Below are 22772 nucleotides of genomic sequence, written 5' to 3'. Positions count from 1 at the left end.
TATATTTGGGGAAGTTTGAAACAGAACCTACCTCATAGAGTCATACATGGAAATTAAGGAATTAATACAAGCAAAGCACTTAGAACAGAGCCTGGTCCATAGTAAATGCTCAATAAACACCAGCAATTGGCAGTAGTTGTTATTGTTGTGATTACTACTGTTACTATGGCCATCCAGGAAGAGATCAGACCTGTCCAGGGCAGAAGCACCTCCCACCCATCTTGTGGTCCACAGAACTCTTGCTCATGAGATGCTAGCAGGTATTTATGCAAAGAGGTTCTGCAGCCAAGTCAGTTTGGGTTTTAGTAAACAAAACTGGGAAACTGTAGCATTTCTCATAGCCTTTAACATGCTTACGTGAACCGTAAATCTCCAGGAAGTGGGATATGGCCTAACACGCAGCATTTCTCAAATGGACTTAACCAGGGAACCCTCTTTCAAGGAATGCTCATTACAAACCTGCAAAGAAAATGGTTGGAGGGACCCAGTGTGTGAAATGTTGTTCTCCAGTGTCAATCTCCTCTGCCAAGCTTGCCCAGCCCCCAGGCCTCAGCTTCCTGACCCTGACTCCTTCATATGGTCCAGTGCCTTTCTCTGTGTCTGTGATGCTGAGGCCCAGTCAGCCTCTCATAGCTCCAGATCCCGCCCCCCCCCACCCCCACCCCGGGAAAACCCGCTGGGGTGTTTCTGTGGAAAGATGAGCCAGGGCTGGAGTTTGAGAGCCCAGATGGGATTGAGGTCCATTAAGGACACGTTTGGACTTAATTCCAAGTGACCGACTCCGTATCGATTTGGGTCACTGGTGTTAAGGCATCACTTTCGCTTGTGTTTAATTTAAACAAATAGTAAAAGACTCCATCCTGTCTGGTATGTGATCTGGTGGATGTTTAATTCCCAGCACGGAGAGGCAGAGGGCAAGGTAGCAAGGAGCCAGAGGACTGCGTGAGTAAGTGTATGTATATAAGAGGCGGGGAGGAATGGGGGGGGGGGTAAGGAAGGGAGGGGGGGGTGATGGTGAAAAGAGAATGAGAACATTCTCATGAATAGATCTTTGAGGCAGACCCAGAATCCAGCATTCCTCTACCTCAGCTACTTGGCACAATTCTTTTCATTTCTCTGAGGCTTGGTTTACTTATCTGTAAATTCGGCATAAATAAAGCTGCCACAGAGGGCTCTTATGATGATTAAATGAGATCAGAGAGGTGGATCACACTGAGCTCAGGAAAGTTTTAAAAATCCCATTTCTCAGAGAAATATTGGCTTCGTGAGCCTGTGTATGTGTGCGCACACACATGTCATGTGTGAATGTGTGTACTTTAGCCAGGATGAACAATCAAGAGCTCCCGCTCTGGACTCTTCCTGGGTAGAAATCTGGTTCTGTTGCTGTGTGGCACTAGGCACGTTGCTTAGCCTCTCTGTGCTTTAGTTTTCTCATCTGTAAAATAAGAATAATGGTAGTCCAGCCTCACAGGCTACTGTGAATGCTCAGTGAGTGCCCAGCAAAGGAGAAGCACTTTCATAAATGCTTGCTACTCTCAGCACCATTATCAAACCTCCCCCAAGCCTGGGAGCCCACACCTTTGGAAACGAGGCTGTGATCAATAATAATAATATAACATATCCCGCCCCTCTCCTGGGAACAAACAAACTAGAGGTCACAGAGGACCCCTTTGACCTCTGGGAGTGTATCTTAGGGTCAGGAGGAAAGAGATTTGTTTTGTGCTGTAGCGCCCTCTGTTGGGAGAGCCTCGCTCAGCACCATGGACAGAGGGAGGCTGAGGACAGACCCTCCCACTTTGGCCCCTGGGAGGTCCAGGGCACCTCCCTGCTCAGCCATGGCACAAGGAGGAGGCATGTGCCATCCTGACTCACGGGTCTGAGTGCCAGGACTGCCAGTGGAGATCATGCTGCTGGCGGCCCATCCATTAGGAGACAGGAGCCAAGGGGCGTTCAGCAAATTAAAAGCCTGTGGCTGCCCTGGGTGACTTTCCTCTTGGCTAAATCACCTGTGCCCTCTGCTAACCGGGCTCTTGGTGCTTCATGTATGCCTGTCTCTGGGGCAGAAGAAAGGTCTCAGAAGCCGTGTTTTATAAAACAGGAGCTGGATGCACGGGGTCCCCCAAGAGAGGGTGTACGAAGGTGGTGGTATTACTGAGCACGCAACCCAGGGGGAGGGCGTCAGTTCTCTGAGAAGGTTCCTGCTACAGGAGGCCCGCCAACACCTGCCAAGTGGCAGCCTCGCACAAGAGCTGAGAATGCAGTGCCCTGCCTTCATCCATCCACCCATCCAACAAGGATTTCTCAATGGCCTACTGTGTGCCAGGACCTGGCTAAGAGGAGCAATAATTCTCATACAGGTTGAGATTACAAGAGCGTGGGAATGATTCGGAAGTCCTGGGGCTGAAGGGCCTACTTTACTCCTCTCCTGGTGCAATCCTTGGCCCTAAGAGCACCCCACCCACACCCCTTGGCTGACGGGCCTCCTTCCCTCCGTGTTAGCCCCTTGCTAGATGTCGCTCAGAGCTACCACAATGGAGGCATCTCTAGCCTCTTCCTGCTGCTCTCTGGGGATGTTTTCCCAGAGGGACCCATGGGTGAGCAGGGAGCTGGAATCCCACCCGAGCCCTGGCTCCCTCTCTAATGGCTGGACTGCAGTGAGCACAGACAGGAGCCCTCACCTGTTCAGGGTTCAGCTGATGAACTCAGGCCAACCTGCCAACACGAGGGTCCTGACACTGCTCCCCAGGCAGGAACGGCCTTCCGCAGAGAGCTTGGCACCCAGGATGGAGGTGGGTTCTGGTGGCATTTTCCTTGGCCAGAGCTGAGGTTGGGGAGGAGGCAATCAGAGACTTGGCATCATTGGATCAGCCCAAAGGAGGGAGGGTGTGGAGAGGTGACTTAAGCTGGCTCCCAGCAACTTGGGAAAGGAGAGACCTGGGAGGGGGTGGGTGAGCGGGAGGGAAGGACAGCCAGCCAAAGTGAAAAGAAAGGACCCAAGACTCTGGTATTCAAGCCAGAACCAGCCCCATCAGCCTGGCAGCCAATTAGTCTGATTCAAAAAAAAAATAAAAAATCCTCGTAGGGACAAACTGTAATCAAACACCTATTTATAAGGGTTTATTATGATCATTATTATTATTTTACTGAGAGGATCATTCTAAAGCCTGTCAGGTGAACATTTGCTTCCAGGTCTTCATAAATGCAAATCGCACCTTCTCGGGGCTGGGGCCCTGGCGGGTAGAGGGGGGGGAGGGGCTGCAGCAGGGCTGCCTGGGGGAGCCTGTGGTGAGGCTGGGAGAGGGCGGAGGGAGGAGGCAGGTCCCTGCCAGGGGGCATCTATGCACAGGCCTCCCCATCAGGAGGCTTAGCAGCCACCCACTGCTCACTGCCTTCCCTCAAAGGGCTGCAGGTGCAGCTGGCTGTGTACCCATTGGCCAGCTGGGTAAGTAGTGTAGAAGTCCATGAGGCAAGGGGACGGAGCTGGGGGAGCTGGGAATTCTCTGTGGAGTGCTGTAGAGAGCACGCTGGGTCCGGAACTGGAGACCTGCATTCTGAGCTCAGGCCTGGCCTGGCATGCTGACCTGGCTGTGCCCCAGCTGGCCTTCTCCAGGGATGACATGCGCTGAGTTGCCCCATCCAACCTCGCCCCCAGCTCACCCTGAGGGCTCTCCCTCCTAGGAGACCCGAAGGCCCACAGCCAGGCCCCAAGCTCCATGGTGTGTGTGTGTGTGTGTGTGTGTGTGTGTGTGTGTGTGTTGGTGGGAGGTAAAGGCTAAGATACAAGCCCCACGGTCCACTCCTCAGGCTGGAGTGAAAGGCGGCATCAGATCTGCCAACAAAGTGAAAACCTAGCCTCGGCCAAGAGGACACAGCCGGTTCCTTACCCATTCCCGGCTGGATCCAAGCCTGTGGATGTTCCAGGAAGAAGGGACAAAACACCCCATTTCCCCGTTCCTGGGGGAGGGCACCCCTGATTTGGAAAGTTTCAGAACACTTGTGCCCCTGGTCCTTTCCACTCAAGGCATTACTACCAGTAAGGGGCAAGGCCAGGTCTGGGGCCACACCCTGCCTGTTCTGCCCGCTGTGGAGGCATCCCTCCTAGGAGGCCCTGAGGCTGCCTCCCCATCAGTGTGTGTGTGTGTGGGGGGGGGCAGTGCGGGGAGCAGGGGAATCCCAGGGATGGAACTAGGTGGAGTGGGGTCAGCTGGAGCTTGGCTTCTGGAGGGCAGGAGCCTAGGTCAGCTGGGCGATGGTTGTGAAGACAAGGGTTTCCAGGGAGGTGTGAGGGGGAGGGTGTCCTCGGAGGTAGGGGTGGGGGAGATGACAGGGAGGAAAGAAAGAAGGAGGGTGGGGGGAGGGAGGGAACTCTCCTTCTCCCTGCAATAAATCGGCTTAGCGGAGAAAACCGAACAGCCCAGAAAGGATTAAAGAAAAGTCTGTATAATACAGCGGAGAGCGCGGCGAGGGGAGGGAGGGCGGGAGGGGAGGGCGAGGGGCGGGGAGAGAGGGGAGGGACGGAGGGAGGGCGCTGGGAGGGGGGCGCTCGCGCAGCCGGGAGAGGCGAGTGCGAGGCAGCGAGAGCGCAATTTGGCTCCAAACTCCAGCGCCGCCGCGGACCCGGATCCCGGCGCTGGCGGTGCCGCTCGCAGCCGCGGAGCCGGGAGCCGGCAGCTGCGCGCCCGGAGGACGCCCGGAGCCCGGAGCCCGGAGCCCGGAGCCCGAGGATCGCGGCGCCCGGCGGAGCCCGAGCCAGTCCAGCCCGGCGCCCGGGCAGCCGGGCCGCGGCGGCATGGGGGCGCCCCCGCGGCGCCCCGCGCTGTCCCCCGCCGTCTCGGCCGGCGGCCCGAGGCAGGAGCGCGCCTGAGCCCATGGCGAGGGGACCTGCCTCCGCCTTCGTCGCCGCCGCCGCCCCGCCAGCGCCGCCCGCCCCCGGGCACCATGCGAGCCGCCCCGAGCCTCCGCGGCTGCGGCTGCCTGCTGCTCGCCGCGACCCTCCACCTGGCGCGCGGTGAGTGCGGGCCCGCGGGGCCGGGCAGCGGCCGGGGGCTGGGGCCGCCGCCGGGGAGGGGCGCGGGCGGGGGTGCTCCGCGAGGCTCGGGTCCGAGCGCGGGTCCTGGCGTGGGGATCTGCGGAGCTGGTCGGCTCGGCGAGGGAGGCGGGGAGACTGTCTCCCGGGGGAGAGCGCTCTGGGCTCGGTCTGTGCCAGTGTGTGTGTGTGTGTGTGTGTGTGTGTGTGTGTGTGTGCATGTGTGTGCGTGTCTCTGTGTGCGTGTGAGTGTGTGTGTGCGCGCGAGATCGTGCCTTTGTTGCGCCCGGGTGTGAGGGTGCCCGGGTGTGAGGGTGCCCGGGTGTGAGGGTGCCTGGGTATGAGGGTGCCGGGGTGTGAGGGTGCCGGGTAGAAGCTGCGTGTGAAGAGGGTGCGGGAGCGCGTTGAGAGATGCGAATGTGTGTGCGGGTGCGGGCATGAGCGTGTCTGGAGGGGTGCAGAGTGTCTGTGTCAGTTACGCGGGGAAGGTGTGTGTGTGTGTGTGTGTGTGTGTGTGTGTGAGAGAGAGAGAGAGAGAGAGAGAGAGAGAGAGAGAGAGAGAGCCAGAGTGCTTGGGGCTCAGGGGGTGTCAGCCCCTCCGTGAGGGTGTGAAGTGTGTGAGCTCGTGCGGCTGTCTGTGTGAGCGTGGTGAAGGGTGGGTGCGTGTGCGAGGTGTGGCATTCCACGCGTGCCCCAAGCGTGCGGGCCCCTGGAGGGGTGTGTGACAGCAGAGGACTGTTTCTGGGCGGCGGCGTGCGTGCACAGCAGGTGGGGATGTGACCCTTGGGCAGAGCCTGGAGGTGCTGCGAGGGGAGGGGGGTCGTGTTGTGGACCCAGCGTGTGGTTGGGGGGCAGGTGTGGGCGCGTGGGGGTGCGGAGGCTGAGCGGTGGCATGTGTGTGTCCCGCATGGACTGGTCCCAGCTGGAAGGAGGAAGCCTAGCGGGCTCCCCAGAGCTAGCCATCCGAGGTCCGAGGCTCCGCAGCCCCCGGTCCTCCACTGCCTGGGTGCCTCCTGCTCTGGCTTACAAGCTGCGGGAGTGGAACCTGCGACTCAGGCACCTTTGGGTCCGGGAGCCAGGCATGGGCCAGCCGCCCAGCTGGAGGGAGGCGGGACCAGGGAGGAGCCCTCGAGGGTCAGAGTCCTGGTCCTGGATCCTCCCTAAGCCTCTGTCAAACCTGGGTGCCCCAAACCAGCCCCTCTGGAGTCACAGCCTGGCTCCGTCGTGGAGGGGGCAAAGGGCCGGGGGTGCCAAGAAGTAGCCATTGTGGCCATGGCCAGTAGGGCTCAGCCCCTGACTCAATGGGGTGATGGAGGTGGGGGAGCCTACTGCCCTCTGTGCACGCCTTGCCCTAAGGGTGGTGCCTAAGAGGCTCCTGGAGTGCTTGCCAGGGAGGGGCGCCCCTAAACCCCACCCCCTCTTCTCCGTGGTCCTTGGAGGGCGCGGGTCTGCAGAGGGGAGCCTGATGGTGGCCCTGCCGGCCGGAGGGGGAGAGGCAGGTGTGACCCAGGGGAAGGCAGACCCCCCACTTTGTCCCCCATCCTGGGAGCTCAAAGTGGATTAAATTCTATCCCCAACCTCGGATGCCCCTAGAGGGAGAGGTTGGATGGAGGGGAGGGGTGGGGGTAGGGGTTGCCCCGTTCCTGCGCTTCCTCCACGGAGAAGGCGCGGGGCTTTGTTGAGAGGCACCGGAGCCCTCACCTGGCCACTGCAGGGAGCAGGGCTTGGGGTTGGAGGCAGGAAGTGAGCACCCTCCCCCCCCACACCCCCTCAACCCCAATGCTCAGAACAGAGAGACCCGGCAGGAGAGGGGGGTGACGGCGAGCGATGGGAAAAGCTTTGGTGGGAAACCTGCTCCATCAGGACCCCACCCTGCGAGCTCCGGGGAACCGCGAACAGCGTTTTCTGGCTCCAGAGCTGCGGGCCTCCTGCAGCCCCCTGCCCGCCTCCAGAGCAGGCTGCGGGAGGCGGGCCCAGGACCCGGGGTGAGTGCCTCTGGGCTTGGGGAGCCTGAGCTTGGGGAGCCGGCTGGCCTCTCAGCTCTGCTGCTCAGGGTGAAGGAGAGGCGCAGACCCGGATCGCGCACCGGGAACTTTGCGAGCCTGGGGAGCGGACCAGGGTCCCAGCTGGCAGGGGAGCAGCCTGTTCTCCGCAGAGGAGACAATTCTGCGCGTGGGTGGGGTCTCTCCTTCCCGCCTCCAAGTCAGTGCCCGAGAGGGGGCGGGGATACAGTAGGGTCCGCAAGAGATGCAAGAGGCCGGCTTGCCGGAGGAGGGCGCGCTTCCTGGACCAAGAGCCAAGCGCCTGGCACTAGTCTCTGCAGGCCCACCTGCCCAGGCTGCCTCTGGGGCAAGGAGCATAGAATCTGGAGCAAGAATCATAAACTTGCTTGCTCAGTGGGGGACGGGGCGGTCATACCAGAGGGGGTCTCGGCCAATGTGCCTGGCCTGTTCTGCCCCTGTGGGTTGCAAAGCAAAGGGGTTCCTCTTCAGAGAGGTGGGTTAGAAAAGAGTCCAGGAGTCCTCTCACAGGCTGGCTGGCTGGGTGGCGGGAAATGCCTGCCACTGCCCGCCCCCCCCCCCCCAGCCCCCCTGCTCTCCATCACCCAGGGCGCCTGAATGGCAGTTTTCAACCGGGCACTTCTGGGAAGGAAGCTCTGCTCTTGGGCCTGCGCAGTGGCCCCGGTGGGGGTGGGGGTGGGGGTGGGGGTGGGGGCCCCAGGGGGTGGGGCCCCAGGAGTTGGAAGTGGGGTCTGGAGAATGGCTCTTGGACCTGCCACATGGGGCTCTGGGAAATTCTTCAGGAAGAGTAGGGGTGGGCAGGCCCAGTTAGGGGGAGCCAGAGGCCCTGCCAGTCCTCTCTGCACCATCACGCATCAGCAGGTGGGTTGGAGGGGGGTGGCTAGCTTGGCTGGGCTGAGGCAGCCGCAGCATTGAGACTGCAGGGCTGTGCTGCTGGAGCTGGCGTGAGGATTTTATATCTTTATCCTCCCTCTCCACCCCCACCCCATGCCCTGACCCGTTGGGGCTGGGCACCGCAGGCTCCTTCTGAGCCCTCGGCAGCTCTGTTAAAGGGCCTGCTGTGGGCAGGCTGCTTCTCTCCTGCTCCCCCAGAATGTCCCGACCCCCAGGCAGCACCTCCACTCGCTTCCCACCCCAGATGCAAACTGGAGCTTTGCCTGAGAGGTTGCATTGGGTTTTCTCTTTTATGTGCAGAGACTGTTAGGGCTGGTAGCGACCTCGGAGATCACTTCAGTGGTTCTGAAAGGTCTGTTGTTTTCTAAGCAGGAGAAGCTTGTTGAAGCAGCAGCTGATCTTCCTCCTCCCCAACCCTAACGCCTTAGGCCAGAGGATAGGCTCCAGAGGAGAGAGCCCCTGCCAGTGCGGTGCTGAGACCCCGTATGTAACAACCCTTCCACAGCAAGCCTCCAGCAAGCTCAGAGCGCGCCTGTCTCATGTCGGAGCTGGGGTTTTGCGTTTCCAATAACCACGATTATGTGGATCAGCTGCCACGTGTCCAGCACGTGCTGGCTGCTTCACAGCCCTCACGTACGCTGTGCGATGGGTTTAAGCTCCTCTTTTCACAGATCGGGAAAGCAAGGCTCAGCGTTTTAAGATTTGTTCATGGCAGGAGCACTGGCTCCTTCTGGCTCCCAGCTGGTCTAGCCCCAGACTCCCTCTTTCCTTCCCATGACCCCTCTCTCGGGCTGCAGAGAGTCCCGGGGTGCAGGGCCACGCTAGGGACCAGTGATGCCTTAGAAGGGCCTGGCTGCCTGACTTTCCAGAGTCTTTGTCTCATACACATGTAACTGCTGCTACAGTTCAGGGCGGGGTGCTGGGGGACGGAGGTGGAGGGGTTTGAGCAGCTTGCTTGGGCTTCTGAATAAGCAGTCTGTGACAGGCCAAACAAAGAGGAGGCTGGTTAGTCCTGTTAACGGCTTTCCTGGCATCCATGCAGGTGTCTGACCTGGCCTACCACCCTGCCCACCTCTGCTCCATCCTCAGGCCCCTTGAAATTCAGTTATTCCTGTGCCCACAAACGTCTAGTGTGTGCCGATTGTGCGCGAGGCACTGTGCTCATCATGGGGAACACAGCCCTGAACTCGGTGGGAGGGTTTTCTGCTAACAGCTTAGTGCAGTGGTCGGCAAATTTCGGCTCTCGAGCCACATGCTGCTCTTTGGCCCCTTGAGTGTGGTTCTTCCACAAAATACCACAGCCTGGGCAAGAGGCTATGTTGAAGTAGTGGCATGAGAAGAAGTTTAAGTTTAAAAAATTTGGCTCTCAAAAGAAATTTCAGTCGTCATGCTGTTGATAGTTGGCTTCGTTGACTAATGAGTTTGCTGACTGCTGGCTTAGCGGAAGATTGATTCTTCACTTAGCGGGAACGAGGGCTTGGAGCTTGGACCCTAGCTGAGCTCTCACTGTATGTCATGCATTGTGCGTTGCCGTTCTCATCCCCTTGAATGCTTACAACCACCCTGAGAGGTAAAATTAGCCTCATTTTGCAGATGAGTAAACTGAGGCTCAGAGAGGTTCAGTGACCTTCCCAAGGCCACCCAGTCAGTACATGGCAAGCAGAGATTTCGGCATGGGATTCTTCCCTTCTGTGCCATGCTGTCTCCTAGGGAGACCGGCCTGCAGTCAGTCCCCTCCCCGCTCCAGCCACATGGACGGTTGCAATGGATCCAATTCCCTCCCTGGGTGTTTTTCTCCGGCCCAAATCCCCATTGAGAGGATTGCCAGTGTGTTTGTCTGCACAGATGGGAGAGCGGGTGTCCCCGAAAGTCCTCATCATCATCTAGACAATGAGTGGGCATCTGCTGTGGGCGGGGCGCTTCTGAAAAGAGGAAGGCCTGAGACAGGGGTCCTCACCCCAGTGCGGGGAGAGGTTGGGCATGTTCCTGGAAAGAGGCACGGCGGTCCGGATCGAAGTGCTTTGATGCCTGCTTAGGGGCCAAGTGAATTGATGCCCCTCCAGCAGGTTCTGGGTGGAGGGGGGGGGTGAGGGGAGAGGGATTAATTGGGGTGTGAAGAGGATGCTTCAGAGGGGAGGGAGACATTTAGGCCTTGAAGTAAAGGGAGGATGTTCCTAAGCCCAGGGCTGAGGGGGTGGGAGAAGCAGGGTGGGGGGCGGGGATGCCAGGAAGAGAAACCTGTGTGAGCAAAGAGCTAGAGGCAGGTCTCCTAGAGTCTCCGTGAGGACTGGGACAAAGAAGAGCGAGGTTGCTGACAGCTACCATGTATTATGCACCTAGAGATGCTCTTTAGGCATTAAATGCCCCCAACAGCCCACGAGGCAGGATTATTAGCCACATTTTGCTGATGAGGACAAGAGACCCAGGATCTTCCTCCTCACCAACCCCCAACTCCCACATCTTCCTTCCTTTTTTTTCTTCCTTAAATAATGAATGAGGCTTGGGATCTTTTTAAAGAGGAAGATCTGGGAGTTTCAAACCCAGGTCTAAGGCAACCCGACACTGCTGGTCCTGGAGGACAGGAGGAACTAGTTATTTTTCCTCATTTGCAAGGGGGTTGCAGCTGCCTCCACCATTTGTGAGGGGGATGCAAAGCTTTCCGTTTTGAGTGATAGATGGTGGTGGTGTGGAAACACATGACATCACTTCCTAAGAGGTGTCTGTCTTCAGGACGAGGTGCTTGGGGACGAACCAGAGAGATGAGATCCTGGAACCCATCGTTACACATACAAGGGGGGTGCAGTGGCTGAAGGGGCCCACAAACAGCAAAATCCACTGTCCGAGGCCCCATGGATGCAGCCAATGGATGCTGTGTGCACGGAGCTGGAGGTGTGCAGAGTAGCTCCCCACAGGGGTGGAAACGGACATTGCCACACCCGGAAAAGAATCTGGTCTTGGGCTTGGCCCCAGGCCATTCCTGCATCTCATCTCCTGGCAAAATGCCAGATTTGCTTTGGGGGATTATGCAAGCACCACTCCCAATTGCACCCCACTTTTGTAGAGGGCACCATCAAGTAACACGCCCCCAAGACGAGCCCATCCAGTCACACTCACCCTGGAACCTGAATTGTAAGCATAGCGTCAGGAAGACTGAGACTCACTGGCGCATTTCCCTGGCCAGTGGAGGCCCCCAATAAACTGGGCTTTGCTGGTTTCCCAAGAAATAATGGCGGGCCCTACCTGGCAGGGAGCTGACAGGGTGGAACAAGTCGTGGCATGCAGAGCTCTTGGCTCTGATGAGGGGACCAGCATTAACCATGGTTCTGCCAGGGCTGTCCAGCTCATGTGGCAAGAGTCCTCCCAAGGCCACCCGCTTCAGCTTGTCCTGCTCCATTGGTTCCCTTTCTTTGGCTTGAGTTGTCAAGAGTGATTTCTGCAACTTGCAAGAAAGACCCCACTGGACAGCCTCCCTAAGGCCTGATGGGCCTCAGAGTCGTTGATTAGCTGCTCTGGGATCCCAGGCTGGGGTGATGGATTCCATCGTCTGCTTCCTGCCTTTCCCTGGAGACCTGCGGCATTGCTGTCCCGCATGCTCCCCCTCCCCCCCTCCCCAGTGCAGCTCCAGATCCAATGGAAATTTTCCCAGTGAAATTCGGGGATGGAGCCAGCCTCACTGTGGACCTCCCACATCCCACCTTAGTAAACTAAAAGCTCCCTGAAGACAGGGACACTATCCAGGTCTGCCACCGAATCTTCTCCATGAGACACATGGTAAGTGCGCAATAGAGGTTGTTTGGTGCATACACCACCTCTGGCCGTTAGACACATGTATCTTGATTTAGAGAGGGCTGGGTCCATGGCTTTCTACAGAAAAGTGTGTGCAAAGGCTTATCTATGGCACGTGGAGTTGAGACTGGTCTTACAGGTGAACTTCCTGTCAGCCAAGTTCTGCTTCTGTCTTTCTTGGGGATGCTCAAATAATCAAAGTGGTGGAGATGCTGACTCTGGACACCCCAACTCTCTGCCCACTGATAGCAATCGAGAGCTGACAACCTGCTGGCAGACCCATTGGTCCACGTCGTCCTTGTATCAGACGGAAGGCAGCTACTCTTGAGCCTATTGAACACCCAGGGAAACTGAGGCTTGGAGAGATGAGAAATGTAGGAAGTGGCTGGACTGAACCCGGATTTGGTGGCTGTGAGCCCAGCCTTCCTTCCCTCCCCCACTCATTGCACTGCCTCATTCGGTCCTCAGGGGTCTGGAGTGAGGCAGGCCAGCTCCCCATGAGCTCACAGGCCAGAAACTTCAGCTGTGAGCTGGGTGCTGCGGTTGTTACTGTGCTGATGTGACCTCCTCCCTCCTCCACTGCCATCCGACTGGGTGTTAACATCCCCCATCCATAGCCTTGGACACTTATGTCCATGGTCACACAGCATGGAGACCAGAGCCCTCCTCTCTCCAGCCCACAGACTAGGCCTGCCTGGGAGGTTCCTGGTCTTCTCATCACCTCCTCCTCTCCTCCCCTCCTACCCTCCTCTCCTTTTCCCCCACTTCTGCTCCTTATTGGCACAGAGAGCAGACACAGCCTCTGACCCCCAGTAACCTCTCTCCAAGCCTCTGCTCGCCCACTTCCCACCCTCCAGTACACCCCGGGCCCCAGTGACTCTGGTGTCCCCTAAGTGTGCTGGCAGCGGCACCTTGGGCAACTGCTAAAACCACCTGCTCTGCGGCTGGAGGTGGTTGTGCGTTGGTCTTGCTGTTGAGCAGAGAGCTCTTGAGGGTCAGATCCTGGCATGGGTTCTGGTTCTGAACAGATCTTCAAGATGTGTTTATTGAATGAATGAATGAATGAATGAGGTCTTCCTGAGCCTGGCCCTGCACAGTAACCACTGGAGGTCCTTCCCAGTGTGAGAAGGTGTTCATTGTCCATCACTCACGCTGGCATCACAGCTGGCACCTGAGGGATGGGCCAACAATAGATAGAAGGTGATGGGAACACCAGAGGGCTTCCTCTTCCTCCTGAGTTCCCCTTGCTGGGGAGGGAGCTGCCCTTGATTGGTGATGGGGCGGGGGATGGGGAGAAAGGAGGGAAAATGCATGCACTAAACCTCTATTCATGCCAAGCCCCACCTGAGCATAAGGTGTTCATGAGAAACTGGGAATGAGGTTGGCATTGTTGGCAGAGGCCCGAGCGCCTGGTGAGGAGGGGTCTGGATTGGAGCCCGGGGCTTTGGGGAGCAGTTGAAGAGAGAGGAGAGACCGTCCCAGAGTAGTGCTCCAGGAAGATTAATTTGGCTTTTCTGGGCCACCTGAAGCTGGAAACTCATTGGAACCGCCACTGGGTTGTAAATGATGGCTCTGGGGTTCCCAAAGAGATGCAGCCTCAAGGAAGAGAAGCCGTCATCTGGAGACTGCAAGGAGGGGAAGCCAGTCCCCTGCCCAAGCCCCATCAAGGTCGCAGGGCCCGGCTTGGGAGAGGGCTGCTCCAGGTGGAACTTGTACCTCTGGTCTGAGGCAGAGTGATGGGAGGAGGGCGCCTCTGGGGAGGAGCTTCTAGATCTCCAGGGGGCATGGCTTTGGAGTCGGACCAGGGTTCAGATCCCATCTCCACCACTTGTCCAGCATGTGAGCTCAGCTGACCTCTTCATCACTTTCAGCTTCCATTGCTCTCATTGAACACATGGCTGTCTTGGTGGAAGGTCTGGGGGTGCTGCTGGGAGGGCGAGTCACGTGACCCAAAGAGTTTGTGAGCACGGTGTCTAGTCCTTAGTTGGTGTGTGAAAAGTAGCTGCCGCAGCGATAATAATGGTTGTCCACACCCCAGCACAAGCTGGTGAGAAGAAGTGTTCACAAACCCCAGTGCCCGGGAGGAGGGTGTGTGCTATAGATTTTCTGTGTGGAGCGTGACCCAGCCCCAGGTTTGGAATCACAGAGCAGCGGGGCCAGCAGGGAGCTGAGAGATACCTGCCTTTCTCTCCTTGCCCCCATTTGAAAGCTGAGGAAACTGAGGCAGGAGGGAGGAGTGACTCTTGTGTGGGCACATACCCTGGGCCTTCTCCCTCCCAGTCCTGAGGCCCATCCTCAGCCTTGCTCTCCCCCATCAGCGTTTCCCAGACTCGGGTGGGGATCCTGGCGGCACTCCCGTGGGGAGCGACCCCGGCCTCATAAATCATTGGAGCAGCTTGGGAGTCGCCGGGGAGAGGAGCAGCTGAGCCGTGGGTTTTGTTCCTGTGCCAAGCAGTTCCCTTTGCCCTTTTGTTTCACTGGCGCTCCTCCGGTGGGGCTGTTTGTCACCAACGCCTGGCGCCTCCTTTATCTCCCCAGCGCTGCCTCTTCCTCCCCTCTCCCTCAGGCTGCCCAGAGGAAGGCGTCCATCATGGCGGCCCTGGCTGGGCTGGGCTGGCCTGGGCGGGGGCTCAGAGTGAAGACCGAGGCTGGTGCGGACAGAGGGTGGGTGGCGTCCGCATTTAGGCCTGGCGCTCATGCCCCAGTGCCAGCTTTTGTCCAGGGAGTATTCAGGCTGTATAGTAGCCCAAGGCCAGGCTCCTGGTGCCACAGAAGCAGGTGGTCAGTGGCTAACTGTCCCTGGGCACCTAGTGTCCCAGACGGGGGAGGAGAGAGCGAGGTGGAGGACTGAAGGCGACCACAAGCACAAAGACGCCTTTGTTCACTTGGGCCGCGGGCAGAGTGGAAGGGAAGAAGCCTCCTCGGATGGGGAATTCCTCGGCCTGTGGCTGCCCGAAGGGGCAGTCGTAGGAGAAAGGCAAACCTCATGGGGAAGAGTTAGTTCCCAGGACAATCTGAGTTGCAGAGCGAGCAGGTTCTTGTTGGCAGGACGCAGTGCCATTCATTTATTCATTCATTCGTTCGTTCCCTGACTCATTCATTGGTGCAGCAAAAAATTAATGGAATGCTTCCCAGGGGCCCGGCACTGTGTTGTTCTAGAAACTCAGAGAATGAACAGGCAAGTTCTCACCCTGCTGGGGCTTACAGTCTAGGGCTGTGCTGTTCAGTACGTGGCCATGGGTGCTGACTGACGTTTACATGAAAACTAAGCAAAGCAGCTCAGCTTTCACTGAACTGAGTCTAACACGATGTAGATCTTCAGCCACATCATCCACATTCCAGGTGCTCCGTGGGCTTGTGGCCAGTGGCTCCTGCACTGGGTGGCACAGGTATAGACAGGACATTCCCACCACTGCAGGAAGTTCTGTTGAACTTGAACTTGGGGCCCAAGGCAATGATCCTTGCCAGAAGCCAGTTCCAGCATGTCATAACTGCAAGAGTTCCATCAAAAGGTTCATGGAACTTGGGGACTCCACTAGGGCAGAGTCACATAAGGTATCACCTGTTGGAATGGCTAAAGGCATTTCCCCAAACCTGAAAAGGATGCATTAATTTGATTGTTTGCTGTCAGACAGCTCAGGGCATCTTCATCTACATGTGATTGCCTCCTACTGGCCAAATACCTGAACAGCTGTAGGCTATTCCCCAATCTGACAATGGACTCTGTAAATGAAACCCTGCTCTTTGAAGTGTATATCTCCACCTTGCCTTAGGACAATTTGTGTTAATAAAAAGCAAGGGGTCCTGAGACAAGGAGAACTTAGTTTCTTTAGCTAGGCTCCTCTAACCCCCAATGCCTTTCAAAATTATCTTTCGTCCCTAGACTCTTACCTCAGTTACACACAGTCTTTCTCCAGATTGCTGAGCCTTTCTTAATGCTGGAACAAGAACCCTGGCAGATCCTCTATAGGTGGAGCCTGCCCATTAGCAACCCACCAGAGTGAATCTCAGGAAGGGAGTTTCTCGCTTGTCCTGTCCTTGTAGTTGTGCCCAGGAGAAAGCCTGGGTTGATTCTCTCATTTCCTTAACACCCTCTACCACTTGCTGATCACTTTCCAAAAAAATTAAAAAATAAAAAATAATCCAAAGCAAACCCTATCAGTCTAGGGCACCCAGGCTTCAGCCAGCCAGTGGCAGCAAGACTTAATAAGTGTTTTGGTTTTGTGGCAATTCTTTTTCAGCTGTCCTTTGTTTAAGGCATTGGGGGCAGTGATTTAAATTCTCTCTTTATAAAACGGCTTATGTAAGTAAAAAATGAGTTGCATTAAAGAGAAATGTTAAGTGCACTGCGGCGCAGGTAGCTGGTGGAGGCGGCCAGTCTGTGACCGTGGCGGCTGTGAATGTTGGCCGTTGGGAAACCCCACTTCAGAGGGACCCACTTGGGCTTTGGAGGCCGGGTTCAAGGGTGAGCACGGCTGTTGGCGAGCTCTGTGGCTTCGTGAACTCTTTTACCCCCCTGCCTACCAGCCAGGTGCCAGAAGGAAACACGGGGCTTAGCTGTGGAGTCTGAGGTAGCTTATTGCAGGGGCTGTTTGCGTGGGTCTAGGCACATGTGTCAAACACAAGGCCCGCGGGCCAAATCCGTCCCGCCAGGCCTTGCAATGTGGCCCGCACCTCGCTGTCATCACTGCACTCCGCTGAGTTCCCATCACAATGACAGTTTATGACTGTTCAGTAAACCATTCGGCCCACGATTTAGGCTGGATTTTAGATTTTGGCCCCTTCTCTGATTGAGTTCGACACCCCTAGCTAGGGGATGGTGCAGCCCCATGGGGTTAGAGACAGAGGGAGCTGTTAACACCCCTAGACTGAGAAGAGGGCAGTGCAGGGGGGCTGCCTGACATGACTGTGGGTCTGGGGACAGGGATGCAGCCAACTTGGGGTCACCTGGCAGGGAACTGGAGGGAGAAATGCCTCAACTTCAGCCTTTTCCTGTTGATGAGTCTTTTGCTGGTGTCGCTCATTGACCAAACCCAGTTGGATGCCCCTACAGGTTGGCCTGCCAGGCACAGAGCTGGTGGAGAGGGGGGAGGAGAGTGAGCTGGGGGAGCAAAGAGCAGAGCGCTCGCATCATCCCGCTAAGCCTCAGTTGCCCCATCTGTAAAATGGGGATTGTGTTCCTAACTCCCCAATAGAGTGGGGGTGATGGTGAAACGAGGCCGTGCACGGTGCTGCATTGGCTATTCATGTTCATAACCACACCAGTCAATTTCCACGCCCAGCCCTGAGTGGGTGCTAGGTCTTCCTGAGCCAAAAAGTAGCAAATGAGTATGGGGCTGGCTCTCCAGGGGCCCATGCAATTGGGAGAGCCGTGCCGTTTGCAGAGAGGAAACGCCTGCCCTCGCCCCTGCTGGCATTGACCTTTGCGATGCCTCGTCTCTGCTCTAGACTCTTCAATGCCCCTCCCCCTCCCCTGTCCCCTGGGCCACCTCACTGATTGATGAGTCTACCCCAAGGCGCACCTATGCGTCATTCCCCAGTCTATTTTCCATCCTGTTGCCCACGGAGAGGTTCTCTCTCCTTAGACCCCGTTAGTCATCTCTCCTGCCCTCCCCTGAGCCCTCATCACATGCATCCTGGCCCACATCCGTCATGAACGAGCTCCACGTCTCGTCCTTCCGCAGGGAGAGGCAGGTTGGGAAAGCGAGGGCACAGTGAGTTAAGTTTGCCCCTGGGACCACCCGGTCTTTGTCCTTTACTTGAAGCCAGAATTACCACTGCCACTTTTATTTACTTATTTTATGTCTTAAATATATTTCTATTGATTTCAGAGAGCAAGGGAGAGGGAGAGAGTGAGAGAAACATCGATGATGAAAGAGAACCATGGATCGGCTGCCTCTTGCATGTCCCACACTGGAGGTCAAGCCTGTAACCTGGGCATGTGCCCTGACGGGGAATCCAACCTTGACCTCCTAGTTCATAGGTCGACGCTCAATCACCACCGAGCCAGGCCGGGCTGCAATTTCAGCAAGATCTCGGCAGGGTGTCACTGGAGTTCAGGGAGTTGCTGCCTTTAAAGGAGGAAATGGTTTCTTGGGGGAACGTCCATCAGCAGCGCCCTTAGCTCGCAGCTCCCCGTCGGCTGAGGCGACCTGCCTTGCGCCCCTCTGTCCCGTTGGCTCTTTGCCATCCACCGTGGCCGTTCAAATGGTCTTTGATGAGCGCTCATTTTGCGGGTTGAAATCCGTGAGACATACATCCCGGGCTTTGCTGAAATTTCCATGACAAATCCCCATGGCAGTGGCATCCCCGCTTCATTCTCCAGGCAAGACAGTGTGCCCCTGCCCTCGCCAGCATGCCATCTGGTGGCACTGCTGTCTTCTACTCGCCCTGCCCCATGCAGCTTGGTCTCTGTCCTGCCCAGTGGCAGCAGGACCCTTGGTGGGGGAGGGAGGGGCGTCGATTGCTCTCTGGGGGTAAATATTCCTTAGGAAAAACTCCAGGAAAAGTCTCCTTGGTTCTCAGTTTCCAGGGCAACATTCAAGTTGGCCAGGGCAACATTCCTTAGTTCGGTCCCCTTCCATCTACCACAGCTCCCAACCTGACTCATTTCCCCGTTGAATTTGGGACCATGTCCACAGGCTGGTCCTCCCTCCGTGCTGGCTGCCTGGCCTCCATCGGAGTACAGGGCTGCCGCCTCTGGCTTCAGGGGCAACTCCCCAGTCTCTATTCCTTGGGGGGGAGGGGGATGGTGCTGCCCTCAGGTTGGCCAGCTCTGAGCCATGCCCTGGTCCGAGCCTGAGCACACTGCAGAGATCACCAAACTTCAGCCACGCCTTCACGACTTTTGTCATATCCACACCCGCTCTGTGCTATTATTTACATCACCATTTTCCCCAAATCAAATTGAAATGGATTCCCTTTCTTTCTGTTGGTTTTTGTGCAAAGGCATAATGTATAGGTTTGTTACCCTGAGTTTATTTTTCCTTAATTCGTATTAGGATAAACATGTGGCTATTTGGATTTCCTTTTTAACAAATGAAGCCTGTTTTATTATTTCGGGTGTTAATGATGAAAAATCCCAGCACAGCTGTCGCATTGAAGCGGTGAAGCGGCGTGTTCTGTTTCTGGCTCGGGAAACAGATGAACCCGGCGGCTGTGAATGGCGTGACGATGGAGCGCAGTGTGAAGACCTGTCGATGAGAGAGCGACTGGCTGAACGTTAGTGATTATGACACAAATGCGTATTCTTCTTTCTCCCTCGACCGTTAGGCGCCCCACCCATTTGGCGTTTCTGTGCAGGAAGCATTGGTCCTCTCTTCTGTTTCCCACCTTCTCCTCCTCTGCTGGGCCCGTGGCTTCTCTCTCGATCAAGGCCATTGGGTGTCCAGCCTCCGGAGCTCCCTGGGAGCACTGGACGTAGGAAACAGTCACACCTGAACGGAGGAGCATGGCGGAACGGCGTACGGTCACCATGCATCATACACATTTGTGACGCAGGCAGATGAGGAGAAGGTCCTCTTCCTCGGTATAGTTGTTTCCTTGGTTACCATAGTCTCGGCTGATGCAAAGGTGCTTTGCACCATCCAATCTTTGGATCCGGAGCTGTTTTGATAGGAACTCTCCTTTGAATTCTTTCCTCTCCCCTTTCACCCTGAGCCACACCCTTTCTTGTGTTCTGGAGCTCATTGTGTCTTTCCCAGTGCCCAGCTGAATAGTCAGTGACTTTTTCCCTTCTTCTTCTCTTGCTGTATTTTCAACAGCATCATGTTCGCTTCTGCAGAGCGTCCCACACCACCTGGGACGATATTGAAAATTCTAAAATTGAAATATCTGCCAAATCTTTGTGCAGAGGCAGAAGAAGAGATTACTAATCTGCCTGAGGTATTGGGGAAAGTTATATATCACTAGAAGGGGTCATACATGACTGGGTCTTGAAGGATTGCGTAGGCATTTGTGAGCTGAAAAGTGGTAACAATAGCAAACATTTATTGCACGTTTGCTGTGTGTACACAGGCACTGTGATAGCTCCTGCTTGTATTAACGACTCATTACACCATCTTCACAAACCTCCACGGGGCGTGTACTTCTAGTATCCTCATTTTATGGCAGAAGAAACGGAAGCACAGAGAGGTTAAGCCACTTATTCAGGGTCACACAGCTCGTAAGTGGCTGTGCTGAGTTTTGAATCCAGGAGGTCTCACATTTTAACTGTTTTTTCTGTGTCAGAGATCCCTCCCAGCTTGACCTTTCATGATTCTGGGGCTCTGTGGATTTTCTGTCTTAATTCTGGGTGGTTTTCAGGGACTCAGATGCTCCAGCAACAGCCAGAGTGGACCGTGGGCTCTAGGGCTGAGTCGCTGTAGAAGACTGCAGTCCTGGCCCCTCCCTGCTCAGTTCTGCTCTGCTGCCTCTAGACGCATCATTATTATTATTCCTTTCCAACATGCTGCTAAGAACTTCCTGCAGAGAGCACGCAACGCCAGCTCTTTAAAATTTAAAACGCTTTACTTAAACAATGTTCGTTCCCTTGGAAAGGAGACAGAAGAGGCATATGTGACGGGTATATTTAGTGCAGTGTGGGTCTTAGCAGATGCGTGTGGGTTCCGTGGGTGTGGAGGTTACCAGGAGGGGATGCAGCTGGTCTCCCCTCCCTCTCATCCCCCAGAAAGTGTGGCCCCAGAGGAAGCCTATTGTGCAGCGTTTAGGAAGAGGAGGATGGGTGCTGTGTGAGGGGAACCCCTGGGGAAACATAGAACTGGACAAAAAGCCCCATCCCCTGCCATGCAGGACCTCAGCACTGACACTGTGCTTTACTGCCCCAGGACCTTTGCACATGCCACTCCTTCTGCTGGAAGCTGCTTCTTTCTTTGGACTAAGCCCTGTTCATTATGCAGGTCTCACCTAAGACATTACTTGACTCATTCATTAAACCAGTATTTCCCCACATCTACTAGACTCACAGCACCATGGACACGGAAGCTATTTGTGACTCATCTTTATGTCCCCTGAGCCTGGCACAGGTCCTGGTGCAGAGCAAGCATCGGCAAGTGTTTATGAAACTAAAATAAAAGCTCATGCAGATGCTGCGGTATCTGGAGGAAGGATACAGTTGCCTGCCAGGAGCTTATAGACTCCTTAGGGAGTCATACCAAAGATGGTGTGAATGCTGAGTGAGCTGACAGGCCTGACAGAGCCACGCCCTTTCAGGGAAGGAAGGGAGAGTTCTGTCCTTCCTTCTTTTGACTATCCATCATCCATTCATCCATCCATCCTCCATCCATCCATCATCCATCCATCAACCCATCCATTCATCTATCATCAATCCATCCATTCATCTATCCATCATCCATTCATCCATCCATCACCAATCCATCCATCATTCATCCATCCAATACATTGGACACCTACAATACTAGGTCCCAGGTAATGTGGGAGCCATGGGGATACAGTGGTGAGTAGAAAAAATAAAGGTAAAACCTGCCTTCCTGGAGCTTACCTCTGAGACTGTGTGACTAGATAGATAGCACACAGAAGTATCCTATATAATAAAAGCCTAATATGTAAATTGTCTCTTTGGACGGGTGATTGACCAGGTGTTCGACCAGGAGACCAGGAGTATGATGTGTGCTGACCACCAGAGGGTGGCATGGAACATGGCAGGTGTTGGTGACATAGCGCTGGCAGTGGGCAGCAGTGGAGGCACTGCTGGCGCTGATGGGGCCCCATGAGAGCAGGACCACAGTGGGATTGTGGAGCAGGTGAGCGGTGGCATCAGGCCAAGGCAGGTGCAAGCAGGGGCCCCTGATTGCCCCACAGATGATGACCAGTGGTGACAGCGGGAGTGAAGTCACCGCCTGGCTCCCAAGTGCTGAGGGAGAAAGGGTAAATATCAATATTAAAATATTTCTTCTAATAATTTCCCTTTCACTGTGCACAAATCTGTGCACCGGGCCATTAGTATAATATAAGGCTGGAAGTGATAACTGCTACGGAGGAGAATAAGGCCTCACAATAGCAGAGGCACGGTCTACAAAGCTTAGGGAGGGGTCCTGTTTATTGAATGTCTGTGTTCCAGCCCTGGCAGGCCCTGGGCTACAAACAATCAAGAAGCATAATCACTGACTATGTACGTGTTAGGATGGAGAAGGCCAGGGCGTTTGGTGGTGACCAGGAGAGACGCACAATCCTGAGACATGAGGTGGGCCATGGAGGATGACAAGGTCTAGGCAGGATTTGGCCCATGGTTCTCAAACTGTGCCCCTTTGGACCCCAATTTCCCATGGAGGTACCCCACAAACACACATACCACTTTGAGAGGCCAGGATATGGGTCAACGTGATGGGTGAGGGGATACTTGTCCCCAATTAAGCCAAGAGCCCTTCTTGCCTAATTTAAACACCATCTTCTACTCAAGCTCTACTTTGAACGCAGAGTCCTGCAGCCACGGAGGGAAATGGAAAGTGAGTGGACTGGGTGAGGAGACGTCTCCACCGTCAGGGCTGGAGGAAGTTCTGGAGCTTTTCTGGCTAGGTTCAGCCCCCCTCTCATTCTATCTGTGGGGAAGCCGAGGCACAGCGGGGCTGGTGACCTGTCCCAGGCCACCAGCAGGAGGGGACCATATCTGGGGCAAACCTCTGATTTCCCCCTGGTTCGAACTGGAGTGGAGACCTGTGAGGAAGTGCACCCTGACCTTGGGCAGGAGGCTTGGGGCTGCTGTCCCGAACCGTGTCCCGCTCCACCCCCAGCCCAGCCTCAGGGCACCCCTCTGATCCCCTCTCCTTATCAGCCCTCCTGGCCACCCCACCCTCCTGGGAGCCTGGGATTAGAGAAAATACTTTATGATGCCATGCTTCGTTATGTTTTATTAAAAGCGCCCATGCCAGCTTCCATGGTCACATCTGCCAGGCTCCATCCTGGGGCTCCCTCTCCCACTCCCTCTCCACCCCCAACCTCTGACTGCCAAGCAGACAGGCAGCTGCCACTCCACCGCCACCCCTTCCCTCCCAGACCAGGGCCCCGGCCAGGCTGTCAGGGGTCCGTGC

General features: G+C 56.0%; 1 protein-coding gene across 1 annotated transcript in view; it reads left to right on the top strand.

Annotated features, from left to right (window-relative positions):
- The first annotated feature begins 4536 nt into the window (after positions 1–4536).
- The window catches only part of IGSF21 (immunoglobin superfamily member 21), a 201469-nt gene continuing 183233 nt past the window's right edge, over positions 4537–22772 (top strand). The window contains exon 1 of the mRNA XM_036447298.1: positions 4537–5008. Coding sequence (XP_036303191.1) covers positions 4939–5008 — 70 coding nt within the window. The 5' untranslated portion in view covers positions 4537–4938. The remainder of the gene's footprint in view (positions 5009–22772) is intronic.

This window comes from Pipistrellus kuhlii, unplaced genomic scaffold (genome assembly GCF_014108245.1).
Source record: "Pipistrellus kuhlii isolate mPipKuh1 unplaced genomic scaffold, mPipKuh1.p scaffold_m20_p_2, whole genome shotgun sequence".
NCBI lineage: Eukaryota > Metazoa > Chordata > Mammalia > Chiroptera > Vespertilionidae > Pipistrellus > Pipistrellus kuhlii.
This window is presented reverse-complemented; position numbering and strand designations above follow the sequence as displayed.